At 30.9% G+C, this 15,646-nt stretch overlaps 1 protein-coding gene across 1 annotated transcript in view; it reads right to left on the bottom strand.

The window, feature by feature from the left end:
- FSIP2 (fibrous sheath interacting protein 2) overlaps nucleotides 1-15,646 on the bottom strand; it is a 93,038-nt gene that overhangs the window by 69,633 nt on the left and 7,759 nt on the right. The window contains 5 exon segments of the mRNA XM_030916672.1: nucleotides 624-739; nucleotides 5,456-5,542; nucleotides 8,044-8,164; nucleotides 14,501-14,611; nucleotides 15,111-15,252. Coding sequence (XP_030772532.1) covers nucleotides 624-739; nucleotides 5,456-5,542; nucleotides 8,044-8,164; nucleotides 14,501-14,611; nucleotides 15,111-15,252 — 577 coding nt within the window.

Below are 15,646 nucleotides of genomic sequence, written 5' to 3' on the forward strand. Positions count from 1 at the left end.
CTCCAATCTTCCCTATTTTGCCTAAAGGCATGGTAATATACATATGGTTGGTTCTAAAAACTTTAGACTCATTCAGTTTGTCTCAGAAAAATCCAATCTAATCCATTCACACCCAGTCCAAACCAGTGTATGCTTATTAAAAACACTTTAGAACCAAACTAAAATTCATCATTCCAGGATAATTTTATTGGAATAGTATTTTTCTGTGTCTGTTGCCTCACTAGACAATGAGTCTTTTAGAGGAGCAATTATGTCTTATTCTTCTTTTTATCTTGTATTATCCAACTTCTTATATTTATCTTATGTTACCCAATTATTGCTTTCCTTCATTCTAGCTTAGTACAACACCTGGTCAATAGTATATGATCAATAAATGCAAGCTGTCATTATTAATATTACTGCCAAATATTTGTTTGGGTTATTTTCTGCTAAAATCCATAGTGCGTTTAGCACGAAGCTAACTCAACACTTTAAAGCCTGGAAAATGGATCAGGTTTCATGAACAAAACTCAATATCCCTAAACAATCAGTACTATGCTGCTGAAGAAGAGATTTCATAGAAATAAAAGTTAAGTAGATAAATTAATAAATACAACACCAAACTGTAAAGCATAATTGTATACCTTTTGATTTATACCATTATCCTGTACATCTGCCTGATAAACAACAGAAGTTGAGGTTTTTTTCATAAAATTATTTGAACTATTTTGACACTGATGAGCAGCATTTGCTGTATGTCCTAAAAGTAAACAAAGGAGAGAGAAACTCTATAGCTTTTTTTTTTTTAACAACTTTACAGAAGTACAATCAAAGTACAATAAATTGTACCTATTTAATTATTTAATTGACTTTGAAATATGTATCCAACTGTGAAACCATCACTGCATTCAAGATAACATTTCTATTATCCGTAGAAGTTTTCTCATGAAACTTTGTAATCTATCCATCTCTCTGTTCTCATACTCCAATAACACTGATATATACCACTAACTCTAGATTAGTTTGCACTTTCTAGAATTTCATATTTCCCTGGCTTCTTTCACTTATCACAACATTGTTGCATGTATCAGTGGTATTGTTTTTCTTTTTTATTTCTGAGAAGAATTCTATTGTATGGCTATGCTATAATTTTTTATCCACTTACCTGTTGATGGACATTTGGATTGTTTCCAGTTTTTATAAATAAATAAAATATTTATTTATTTTATTTGTATTATTTTATTATAAATGAATATAAACTTTATTATAAATAAAATAGAAAATTTTTATTTTATTATAAATAAAATTTATAAATAATAAATTTCTATGAACTTTCACATACAGGTCATGTGTGAACACATTTTTTTTTCATTTTTACTGGGTAAATACTTAGTAGCTGAATGACTGGTCACGTGGTAAATACAGGTTTAACTTAAATAAAAAGCCAAACCAGTTTTTCAATGTGGTTGTACCATTTTACATATCAATCAGCAGTGCATCAGAGTTTCAGTTCTTTCACATCCTTGCCAAACATAGTAAGCAGAAAAATAAAGATCAAAGTAAAATTTTTAAAAAACATTAAAAAAGAGAGAAAGAATGAAATAAAAAACTGGCTCATTAAGATATTTAGTAATTAATAAGCTGAAAACAAATAAGGCCACAAATCAGCAAAATAGAATCTACAGATAATTACTAAATGAAATAATAAAGAAATACATGAAAAATGTATGCCAATAAATTTGAAAATATATACAAGGAACAAATTCTCTGAAAAATCCAAATGATCATGTCTCATCACAAATAAATAGATAATATGAAGATTCCTGTAGCACAGAAATTGAATATGAGGTTTAAACCTTTCCACAAAAAAGCTCCAGACTCAAGTGACTTCACCTCTGAATTGTGCTAAATATTTAAGCAAGAAATTATGCTAATTCTACACAAATTCTCCCAGGAAATTGAAGAAGAGTGAACATTTTCTATCTTATACTTTGACATCAGAATCACTTTGATACAAAATATCATTACAAGGCATTATAATAAATTAAAAATTCGTTCAACTCCCCCATGAGCAACATGCAAGAATTGTAAACAAAACAAATAATAAATATCGTGAATAATATATAATATAATATATAACAATATTATTAACAATATACTGACCATTAGGTTAATATTATCGTAATCATAATTATATAATAAATATAGTAAATTATAATTTCTATAATTATAATTATAAATAATTATCTTATATATTATATACTATAAATAATGTAATATAAATATATGTGAATATATATTTATGTATAATATAATTTTAATAAATATAAGTGTGTTAAAATATTATGTTACATATTATAATATGTAATAAAGATAATGCATTATGAATAAGTAGAGTTTATCCAAGGAATGAAGAAAATCAAAAGTAATTTGATTCATTCAAAAATCAAAGTAATTTATAATATAAACAGAAAAAGGGAGCAAATTCATGTGATTATGTCAAAGACACAGAAAATATATGATACAATTCAACACCCATTCATGATAAAATTTCTTAGTGAACTAAGAAAAAAGGGGATGTCTTTTTCTAACAAAGGCTATATTTAAATATCTAGAGCTAATATCCTAATTCATATGTATCACTTTCCCTTATGTTTTAGAACAATATTAAGATGTACACAATCACCATTGCTGTTCAACATTGTACTGGACAGAGAGAAATAAATGAAAAGTGAATCCCAACAGAATCACAGCAATCTGTTTTGTAAAAATTGGCAAGTTGTTTTTAAAATCTGTATAGAAATGCAAAGGCTCTAGAATAACCAAGTCAACCTAGTGTAACAACTAACACTGCATAACTCAAACCACTGAATTTCAAAACTTATTATAAAGCCACAATAATGAAGAAAATTGAGGTATTTGCATAAAGATAGATAAATACATCAATAGAATGTAAGATAATGTTTAGAAATAGGCCCAGCTATCAATGATCACTTTATATTTTCAAAGTTGCCAAAGCAACTAGATTCGTACAAGATAAGCTAGGATCTTCCTGCCTTCTCAGGTAGCAAGGAAGCTATCAACAACCACCAGGGTTACGCCAAAAATACCTCTAGAGTTATAACAAAGGCGCTTCCACTGGCCAGAGGTGTTACAACATGAAGACAATGAGGATGAAGACCTTAACCATGATCCATTTTCACTTAATAAACAGTAAATACATTACATTTTCTCTTCCTATGACTTTTTCAATTTAATAACACTATAGTTTATTGTAAGATTACAGTATATAATACAGATAACATACATAATACGTGTTACTCGACAGTTTATGTTTTCAGTAAGGTCAACGGTGGGCTGTTAGTAAGTTTCTGGGGACTCGAAAGTTAAATGTAACTTTTTTTACTGTGCAGGGGGTCCATGCTTCAACTCTCACCCCTTGATGTTCAAACATCAACTGTACTTCTAGTCGTTCTATACATAATCACCCAAACATGGAAACAATCCAAAATTTCAAATTTCTTTCAATTGAAGAATGAAAGAAACAAACTCTGGTGCATCCATACAATGGAACGGAACAAACCGTTGACACATGCTATAACTTGAATGAATTTCAGAGGTATTATGCTGAGTAAAAGAAGATATTTTTATAAAGTTACATAATGTATGATTCCATTTACATGACATTCTCCAACAGAAAATGAACTATAGTCAGGAGAACATATTACTATTTGATAATAATCCCAGAGGTAACATAACTAATAATACCAGAGGTAATTTGGGAGTATTAGTTGGAGGAAGGAGGGTGTGACTGCAAATAAACAGCATGAGGGAGATTTTTGGAATGCTGGACTGTTCTACATATGATTGTGACAGTGGTTACACAAATCTGTACATGTGTTTATACACGTAATTGTACCAAATGTTCCATTTTGCTTTAGGGTAATTTAAAAACCAAAATAAATGCCTTGAGATCTTTTCTGGGAATGAAAAAAATACACAGACAAGCTAAGAAGCTGGAGCAGGAAATTCACTTTGAATTCTGCTTGGGGAATCACCAGTTCCAAAACCGTGTGGGGCAAATTTCTCATAAGAGTACAGAGGATGTGACACTGCACAGAGTTCACACTCATGACTCAGTGATGAAATGGAAACCAGGAAGACCTAATTATGGTGAATGGGAAAGAGGAGCACCTCTAAAAACATATGATGATCTGTGATGGCACTACTGTGTATTTTTAAAATTCACAAAAAGACTACAATGACTCACATACCCTTCACTGAGACTGGAGAGTAGATATACATAACCTGCTCCACCCAATTCTGATATGAATCACATTACTTTACATTTCATCTTTTAATAGGATATTTCTCCCAACCATGCTTAATTAAATTTACAGGTCTGTTCTCCAGACAATTGTCACGATAAACTGGTATTGCAGTGAGACTAAAAACAGTATTTTCCATTGACCATCCTTTCCCGAAATGTCACTGAGATTCTTTGACAACAGTAAGATCAGTCTGAGATGCATTCACCACTAGATTTTTACAGGATCAGTTTGCTTGAGATAATTGCTTTAGAAATTGATAATTTAGTTTGTTGTCTACATGCAGTATAAGATGTAGAGCTGGTATTGCCATAAATTTGCCAGTTGTAAATAATCCATTGGTATGTTGTAAAAGCTAAACTTTAAAAATGGGACCCATGGATTTTGGAGTTAAATTAACTGAATCTCAGTGATTCTGAGGCAGAAAGACATCCTAGGCTAAGGCAACCCTATCTCTTCCAACATTTCTGATTCTTGATGAAAACTAAGCAAATTGCATACTCAGGAAGAAAAGATTTTAAACAGTATTTCTTTTAATTTTTAACCAATAAGGCAAAGAAATTTAACATTTATATGTTAATTTTTCTTTGAAACTTAATAATGGGAGAATAGTCATACTGTTCAACTTTTGAACAGTCATACTCTAGTAATATATTCTTGGAGGATTTTTATATGGTAATTTGGGCTTATAGTCTTTCAGTGAGCTCTAATGAACAACATGAAGTGATATAACATAAGTTAAAAGATAATAAAGTGATGTTACAGTAAAGTCCACAGTGAATCTGAAGTAAACATACTTAATTTCTGACATATTTCAGCATTTTCTGAGATTATTTTGAGCAAAAATATTTTCTATAAGTTGGTAGGCATGCTGTATTATATATTTAATAGTAACAGACCCTTCATTTAATTTTCTAAAATAATAATATAATGTCAGGTTCAAAACAGTAAATCAATTATCTAGTTATCAAATTCTACAACTAATAAAGGCCACATAGCTCTTGATAAGCATCACTCAAAAATCAGTCATTTGACAAAAAGAAAACAGAGGATTTGTCTGCATTTAAGTGAAAGAAGTTGTTAAAAAAACTGTCTTTCCCCAAATTATTGTTTAGTATCTAGTGTTTCTTGTCACAATATTCACTTACCACGTGTTTCTTTATATGTATTCTGGTCTCCAGCAGGATAAACTAACATTATATCTTCAGAAGTCTTCTTTTTATTCTTTGGAGAAGCTTAAAGAAATATAATAAAACATTTATTTTTACTTATGATGATGACAGAATTACCCAAGATAGACTACTTATCCTTTTATGCCCAAGAGGAGTTGAACTATATGCTAGTCTGTATGTGGGATTGTGAGAGAAATTGGAGAAGACAGAGAGATATGAAATGGGAGAAAAGACAATTCTTGACATATTATCCCTTAATATTAAAAGATACACTTGAAAGGATAGAATGTTTTTCTAGCAGAAAAGGAAATCTGCACCTGGCTCAATTGAAACATGTCAATATCCATCTGGGTGCATAACAACATAGTGGCTGGGCTGAAGACTCAGTAGTCCACAGTGACTGTTGTAATTCTTGGATATGCCTTGCTGCCTGGCATAAGCAAATGCACATATATATTCTCTTCTTTGTGATAAATGTAATTATAGTTTTGCTTTCCTAACTATTAGGGTGGCAAAAGTTACTCACTGCATGTGTGCTCAAGGGGCTGTTATTAGAGATGTAAACTATGAGAGTGATCTGTTTCCCCATTTACTGATCACTGAGCAAATTCTTCTGATATTTCCTTTCTTTTACTTTGTCCCACTAAAAGTTGTCTACTTGTTGGAAGATAACAACATTACAATAGTGGTATAATTCAATTTAATTTGTGCCATGGATATTCTTTCTATTCTGTCACTTTGATAATATAAACTAAACTCATTTACATACTACTTCTTCAACAGTGTATTTAAATAACAAATGTTTAAGCTACTTAAATTCTTCCTACCCTATGAGAAAGTTAATGAAGATGTAGGAATTTTTATAGTTACTGAAGTGATTTCATATATGAGGCATGATATTGCTATCATTGCCTCAATGAACTAAGTAGATTGAATTAATCAATTTAGCAAACATGTACTTAGTGTATATGCTTTGTTTTTTTTTGTTTTTTTTTTTTTTTTATTATACTTTAAGTTCTAGGGTACATGTGCATAACGTGCAGGTTTATTACATATGTATACTTATGCCATGTTGGTGTGCTGCACCCATCAACTCGTCAGCACCCATCAATTCATCATTTATAGTGTATATGCTTTGAATGGTGTTCTATTGAATACAAAGGTGGGAGTTTACTATTATAAATGATTAAGACAGTGGTAAGTATGTAATAAGTGAATTAAAAGTGGTGCAAACTACTTGAGAGATTCACAGAAGAGGGACCTTCCAGTTAGGATTATCAACAATGACTTTTTGGCATGTAATTTACAGTGCGGCTTAAGTAACTGTAGGATTTTGATAAATGGAGATGGTAATCAGGTCATTCTAAATTGAGAAAAATTGGATACAGAGAGGCAGAGAAGTCGGAAAAGTAACATGTGTTTTAGGAATGATCAGTAGTCTAATTTGACTAAACAACAAAATAAATTAAGTTCTTACTATATGCTAGAATTTTCACACTCTTTATAAGAATTATCTAGGAGTATTATCTTTGTTTTCAGATAACAAAACTGGCTTAGGGAAGTTAAGTAATTTACAAGCCATAACATTGCTAGAAAATGATAAAACAGGATTGGACTTCTACAATCCAGTTTCAGAGCCTGTGCATATCACCACTATATCATAGCTGCCATCTTCAAGGTTGTAGTGCACAATAAAGTTAAAAAGTTAGGTAAAGACTGAACTCCAGATGCTGATAAATGCTTGCTGAAGCAGTCTGAGCTTCATTTAATCGATAATAATTTTAAGGGTAGAGGAAAAAACCATCAGAACAGAGTTTTAAATGTAACAAGCAACGGTACAAAATGGATTTGAGGCAGGTAAAAAGAAGACTTAACAGAGGCTAGTTGGTAATCTACTGGAGTGACACAGGAAAGCTCTGACCTAGAAATGGGATTGATGAGATACTATGATGATAGCTGCATGGAAAATAATCAGTTTCTTTCCTGATAATACACAGTCAAAGATAGTTAAAACAAGTCTACATTTTGCATTCTGGCCATGAAATTTTGTCTAATATCAGAAAACAAAAACCCATTGTAATTTTATAATGTTATAAATAAAGGAAGCTGGTAGAGGCTGGGCAAAACAAAGCCATTTCTCCTTTTAAACTTTCTTCATTTTTTCTTTCTTCATTTATTTCTTCCTTCTTTTTTTTCCTAATTCTGTATCTCCTCCCATTCTTACTGGTTGGCAACGTAATAGAACACCATGTTGGTATATAATAGCAGTATCTTAGATACAAGTTTGTATCATTTTAGTAGTTATTTTAAATACAGGGAGGTTAGTTACAAATGCAGTACAGGCAAGCCTGTCTCTTGAGCCAATTGGTGAGATTGTTACAATTTGCCATCATTGTTACATATATGTCTACTTTTCAACTTGAACTGTAACATAGAAATATCTAGAACAGTGTCTGGCACAAAGGGAGTAGCAAGTGTAAGTACACAGAGTATTACACAAGGATTTTTACATAGATAAGCATTTCCTACTTAGCTACATCATCTTTTAATGTTCTCACATTCACCACGTGTTCCATCTTGACCTCTGTATTTAAATGTATTTTTTCCCATATCTTCTCCTTTAAAGCCAGTATCTTGCATTTTTTGTAAATGATAAGCCATTTTTTTCTCTAGAAGATCTTGTTTCTACAATATTAAAGAAAATTTACTGGTTAATATTAACTTGCCATTTAGAAATGTAAAACAAATTATTTAAAATGTGACAATATACTGAAAATGGATAATCAGTCCTGTCTTGATTTGTAATGTTACAAAAATAAGAGTAGTAAGGGGCAAATTTCCATTTGTGATCAAACACAAAGAATATATTTAACATGTATGCAATTTACCTCTCTACATACCATCAGAGAACTAATCCAGTTTCTGATCAGACAGGGTATCTTATCCATAGCTGTCCTGGTGAGTTTAAGTAATTTCTCAATCATCTTCAATTGAAAGATTACTGAGAGTTTAACCAAATATCACTCAGGTCTACCAGAGATAAACATAATATAGTACATAAAACGTGACTTGCCTTTGTGAATTTCTGGGCCAGTAATGAATGTACTAGAAAGAAGATAAATCCATACAGAAAGAACCCCAGAGATTCTTAGAGGGTTCTTGCAGTATTTAGCAAGAAAATGGATTAGCTTATGCAAAAAAAAAAAAAAAAAAAAACTACCCAAGACTACAGTAAAGATCTTCCTAAAGGATTGGAGAAAACAGTCACTGGAATCTATGTAGGGATAGAAAAAATGCCCACTCCCCCTAGAAATATTTCACTGGAAAGCTACACTGAAAAAACCTCATGAGTCATAGGGCATTGAGTAGAGTACTAAGATGGATCTTAACTCAGTAGTAGGAAATAACTACTAGGAAAGGAGTAGGAAAAGCCAGATAAAACATGGCTCTCACCCCACCAGCAAATCATAAAAGGCAAGACCTGTACAATCAAATTGTTTCCAAATAAATTATCTACATCAAAAAAGCTAAAGAATATTTATAAGAACATAAAAATATTCAGTATACAAACTAAAATTCATGTCTGGCATCCAACCAAAGAATACTAGGCATGTAAAGAAGCAGGGGAATAAGACTTATAAAAGAAGTAGATTGATCAATTGAAATTGACTCAAAAATGACACAAATGTTGGAATTAAAGACAGAAACAATATAGTAACATAATTGCAATTTATATATAAACAAAGTGAAGAGATATGGAAGCTATAACAAGCTCTGAAAGCAATTTTCAAATATGTAAGATGAGCAATACCATGGATGTATTAATGGCAGCACAGACATTGCAGAAGATTAGGTAATGGGAATTCAGCAAGAGAAACCATCCAAAAGAAAACACAGACAGGTGAATAAATGAAAGTATTTCAGTGAGATATGGGACAACTTCAAGCAGCCTAATATGCCTGAAGAGAGGAGAGAAAAGATAAAATAAATATTAGATAATACTATCCTAAAATGTTTTAAATTTGATGAAAACCATAAACTCACAGGTCCAAGAAGCCCAAAATACCAACGCATAGAAAACAAGAAAAATTTCACCAAGTCATAACAATCAAATTTCTCAAAACTAGGGGAAAAAAAAATTTTAAAGTTACCAGAAAAACAAATTATGTTACATAGAGAAAAATGAAGTTTAAAAACAGTAGATTTCCTCTTGAAATCAATGTAGATAAGAAAGTGAAAGAGCATCTTCAAAGTACTAAAATAAAATAAAAAATAGTCAATGGTGAATTCTATACCCAGTTGATGTTAACTAATATACACTCAAAAAAAAGTTTTCAAAAATAAAGGTATAAGTATTTTGCAGACATACAAAATTAAGTTGTACTAGGATCAATGTTAAGGAAAGTCCTTCAGACAGAAAAAAAATGATAGCAGATGAAAATATGGGTATACAAAAAAAGAAGACTGAAGAACATAAACAAATTTAAGTATATGGCCACATATACGACTTATCTACATCATGATAAAAGATAAATGATCATTTAGACAAACTCAGCAATGTTGTATTGTCAGATTTATTATGTATATGTATATAAATAAAATGAATGACCAAAATAGCATAAAGGCCACAGGGAGAAAAATAAAGCATAATATTGTAAGGCTCTTATACTAAATTTGAAATGGTATAATATAGTATAATAACACTTTAAGATCTACCCTAATAAGTTAAAGACATATACTATAATCCTTAAAGCAACTGGTAAATTTCAAACAAAGAAACAATATACAAAATAGATACAAAGGGATCATTAAAAATCCAAAGAAAAAGGCAGAAAATGAAGAAAAGAACATAGATGAGACAAATTAAAAACAAATAATGAGATGACAGACATAAAACTAATCATGTTAATAATCACACTAAATGTAAATGCTACAAACACCTTAATTACAGGCAGTCATCAGATTTGATATGAAACCAAAGTCCATCTATATGAGTAGTAGACACACACACACACACACACACACACACACACACAAATAAAGACTCAAATTTGGTCTTAAAAGTAAAACACAAGAAAATAATATGCCATGCTAACAGTAATCAGAATAAAGCTGCAGTGGCAATGTTAATATTACCTGTAATATTAGAGCATAGAATAATAACAGAGGAAAATAAAATGTTTTCATAACAATAAAAAAATCAAATCACCAACAGACATAACAATTCTAGCCATTTTTTAACCTAATACTGAGCTTCAAATAAAAGAAAAACTGAGATACTAGACAAATCCAAAAATATAGTCAGAGATTTTAATAACTCTTTCAATAATTGAGAGAACAAGCAGACAGAAATTGAGCTAGGATTTAGGTTTGAACAATTCTATCAATGAACTTGATATCTAGAGAACACTTACAAAATACCTCACCCAACAACAGTAGAAAGAAGTTTTTTTCAGGTATACATTTGTAATTTACCCAAAATGACCAGTTTGGGAAGATAAAATAAGTCTCAATGTATTTAAAAAGATTTGGGAAATAAAAGTTTTCTCTGACCACAATAAAAGTAAATTTGAAATCAATAACAGAAAGATCTTGGACACACTCCAAATATTTAGAAGCTAAATGACACACTTTTAAATAACCAATGAATCAAACATAAAATTAAAAGGGAAATTAACTATTTTGAATTGAATAAATATAAAAACACTGTATATAAAAAAAATATGGAGACTCTTGATAGATCCGTGTTAGGGAAGAACTTAGAGTACTAAATTTCTGTATTAGAAAAGAGGAAAGGTCTTGAATTAATGACTTCCACCTAAAGAGATAAAGGTATTTAACAAAAATATCAGAACAGAAATAAACAAAATAGAAAAAAAAACCAGAGAAATTCATTAAAACTAAAAACTAGCAGTTTGAGAAAATCAGAAAAAGAGAAATAAGAAGAAAAAGAAAAAGCAACTCTAGCCAGGACTGATAAGGAAAAAAGAAGTTACAAATTACCATATAAGCAAGGAAAGTGGGTGACATCACCAGGGTCCAGACATACACAAAGGATAACAAAGGCATGTTATAAACAACTTTGTAAATAAATCCCACAATTCGAATGAAATGAAAAAATTACTAGAATACACTATCAAAACTTTTAAAAACAATGTTTTGAATAGGTATGTAGTTACGTATCTTCCCACAAATAAGCCTCATACCCAAATGTCTTCACTGATAAATTCCATAAAATATATAAGAAATAAACAATACCAATTCTAAAATAATGTTTTCAAAAATCTGAAGATGGAATACATAGAGATTTATGGTATGAGGCCAGCATTACCCTGATACCAAAATCAGAGAAGTGTAGTGCAAGAAAACTACATTTTGCACTAACATCTCTAGGGCAAAATTCTAAACAAAATGTTGGCAAACTTAATACAACAATATGTAAATCAGATCAAGTATGTTGCTTTAAGGATCTTTTGTTCAGGATTCATTCAACATTCAAAAATCAATTTATGTTATCTACTATGCAATGAACCACAAAAGAAAACCTACATATGAATTCAATAAAACCACAGAAGAAAATGTTTGACAGAATCTTACATCCCTTACTGATAGAAATGTTCAGCAAACTAGAAATATAAGAAAATTTCCTCAACCTGATGAATGACACCTGTAAAAAAAACCCACAGCTAACCCTATAATTAATGGTGACAGACTTAATCCTTTCCCCTTGAGATCACTAGCAAAGAGAATCACTAACAAGCAAATCACCAGTCAAAAATAGCTAGTATGTCTGCTTCTATTCAACATTATACTGAAGGTTTCAGGCAGTGTGATCAAGCAAGAAAAAAAAAAAAATTAAAGGAACTCATCAGAAGAAATAACACTCCTTTTATTCACAGAAATGATCATCTATGTAGACTATTAATTGGCATCTAGATAAAAGAACTACTAGAACTGATTATTGATTTTTAACAATGCAAGATACAAGATGAATATAAATAAATCAGATGTTTTTCTAAATGCTAGCATTAAGTATTCAAAGCTTGAAATTTAAGAAATATAAATTACAATAGCATAAAATATATGAAATACCTAGGGATGAATCTATGAAAAGATACACAAGAACAGTACACTGCAAACTACATACCACTGTTAGGAGAAATTAAGAAGACCTAAATAAATGGAGGGACATATGTCGTTCATGAGTTGAAAGACTCAATATTATCAAGAGGTAAATTGTGCCCAAAGTGACCTATAGAGTTAACGCAAATCAAATTAAAAAACTCAGCAAGACATTTTGGTAGAAATTAATAAGCTGATGCTATAATTTATATGGAAATACAAAGGGCTTGGGATTAACTAAAACAATTGAAATAGAAAAATAAACGTGTAAGACTGGCATGACAGATTCAAAGAATTATTAAAGGTACAATAACCAAACAAATAGGTCAAAGAATAGAAGAGAGTCCAAAAATAGACCCACACAAATAATTTTTGACAAAGATATTAAGAGCAAAATCTAAACTATAATATAACAAGATAATTTGCAGTGAAAAATTATGTCAAATCTGAAAATCATGACATAAAAATATTATGAAACACAAAGGAATTCAAAATTTCTTATAGTAAAACGAGATTCACAAAAGACAGTTGTAAAATAACTCCACTGGAAATAGCAATGTTCAAATGGCTCTACCACTAGCACAGTTTAGGCAGCCTGTGGTGTTATCATGCTTACAGTCAGTGACCAAGTCTAATGGTCACTCCTTCGAGGCCGATTTTGATCAGTTGCATTAGTCTTCACTAAAACTGACCAACATTCTTTGGGTAATTGACATTAGGCAAAAGGAGAAGAATCTAGTGCATTCAATTGCTTCTGGAAAACAAAGATACTTTCAGAGATGTGCAGTTTTGGAGCAAAACGAAGAGGACAACTTGGTGAGACTTCTCATTGAAAAACACTGAAAAACTGAATATTAGATTATATTATTAATAATTATGACTGGGTGTGGTGGCTGACACCTGTAATCCCAGCCCTTCAGGAGGCCAAGGTGGGAGAATCGTTTGAGCTCAGGAGTTCAAGAGCAGCCTGGGCAACATAGCAAAAACCCATCTCTACAAAAAATAAATAAATAAATAAAAATTAAAAAGAAAAACAAAAAAGAAAGAAGAAAAATAATAATCATGGTAAATTGGAATAAGTTGAGCCTGCAAAATGAGCAGAGAGTCTCTGATGGTACTGAAAGATACCGGTAGCAAACAGAATGAAAGATAAACATACATATTTAAAAGTTCAATATTTTTACAAAATTGCTGTGTAACAGTATATATCAATACAAACCAAATTGTGTAAATCTTACACTCACACCTAGGTTTGTTAACAATAGCCTACCTAAAACTACTATTTAGAATTTTAGATCAACATTTATCAACATGCTAAGTTGACAATGACATTTTATTAAATGAATAAAACAGTCTACAGAACAGCTTGCGAGGTATAATAACATGTTTTTAATTATTAATTGGAATAAATAAATATTATTGGAAACATTGTGGGGGGGGTGTATGTGTATATGTGTGAAACTAAAATGTTGATAGGGTAGTGGCGGTAGGATTTTTCTCTTTATATTAATTTATACTCTAAATCACAAAATCTTATGTATTATTAAAGATAAAAAGTTAAGCTAAATAAAATTAACCAGTGAGGAAAAATTGAGAAATCCTACAAAGAATTGCTGGTTCTAAAAAAAGTTAGTCAGTCATTTAATTTTTTCGTAGTAATTATAAGTACAGTTTATGGTGTAAAAATAAAGCCAAAAATAGTTATATCACATAATAGAGCAGTACTTTTTATACTATAGTCAAATATACTAAAAATGTCCATAGCTTTCAGTTTTATATCATGCATATCATTTGGAGTAACTGGGCAACAGTCATCTCACAAAGTGATTTGTACTTCAAAAAACCAAAACAAAATCTTCTCTTCGAACAGCTCAAGTTAGAGGTTAAAGCTCACCCTACCTTCCTGTCACTCTCTTCTCTGTTTCTATGCCGTTGTTCTTCTATCTTCTCCTCTCTTTTAACATCTTCTGCCATCCTTGTCAGAAGTAACATTTCTTTTGTCTTCCATTCCTAGAAATCACATTGTTACTGCACTTGGTGTGTGCTCCTTTCACAACAATATCTTTGTATTTTGTCCCACCAAAAAGTATATTAAACAAGTCAGAGCCTAATAGAAATCAGGTTAAGCATAATGAAAGGCATACATTGGGTTTAGAATATACTTTTCTTACTGCACTCTTATTAGGAATGCAAATATGATAATTTTTTACTAAAGCTAAATTAAAAAAAAATTCATCTCCACAATAAGGGCATTAAGAGAGTTAAATAGTGTCTAGTTAACTTTCTAACTGTTCTTTAAGAGCAGAAATTGGCTCATATACATACTTTGTGGTATCCACCTCATTATTTTATGTAACAACTTGTATATTATAGCTATGAAGGAAATTTAATGGTAACAAATTATTTTGAACTGAAATGACTTCAAGCAGTACAATGTACAGTTAAAATTATTTACAAATGCAACAACTGCACACAATTTTTCTCTTAATGTTTTAAAGTTATGTCTCACCTCTTCTATTTTTCTACGAAGAGTAAGTTTTCTTCTTGTATGCTCTCGCTGTCGTCTTTCTTCTCTATCCATCAGGTATAGGCGTTGTTCTTCTGCTGTGCGTTCAAGTTGTTCTAGTTTTCTACTTATCATATCCAAATATCTGAGTAAGAGCGTAAATATTACTAAAGGTGAATTGGCTGTTTCTTTTACGATGGCATCATCTGCTATGCCATTCCCAAACCACTTCCTTGCTTGCCTTTCATTTCTTGAATTACAGGAATTTTACTGTTTTTCTATCAGTACTATTTATAAACCTTTAAAACAGCCAAACCCACCATCTTACCATGTTTTACTTATTATAAGGTCTCTCCACTACACAATTATCTCATATAATGGCAAGGATAATGGTAAAAAGCAGAGCAAAGTTACTCAAGACATTCTGCACAGTGAGCATTCAGATCTCAATAGATTTAAGAGTATGATCTTGCAAAAAAGGCTGAAATAACTGAAACAGTAACTTCAAATGTGGAAAAAAAAAAAGTACATTTGAATTC

The sequence above is a fragment of the Rhinopithecus roxellana genome, chromosome 14 (genome assembly GCF_007565055.1).
Source record: "Rhinopithecus roxellana isolate Shanxi Qingling chromosome 14, ASM756505v1, whole genome shotgun sequence".
In the NCBI taxonomy this organism is placed as follows: domain Eukaryota; kingdom Metazoa; phylum Chordata; class Mammalia; order Primates; family Cercopithecidae; genus Rhinopithecus; species Rhinopithecus roxellana.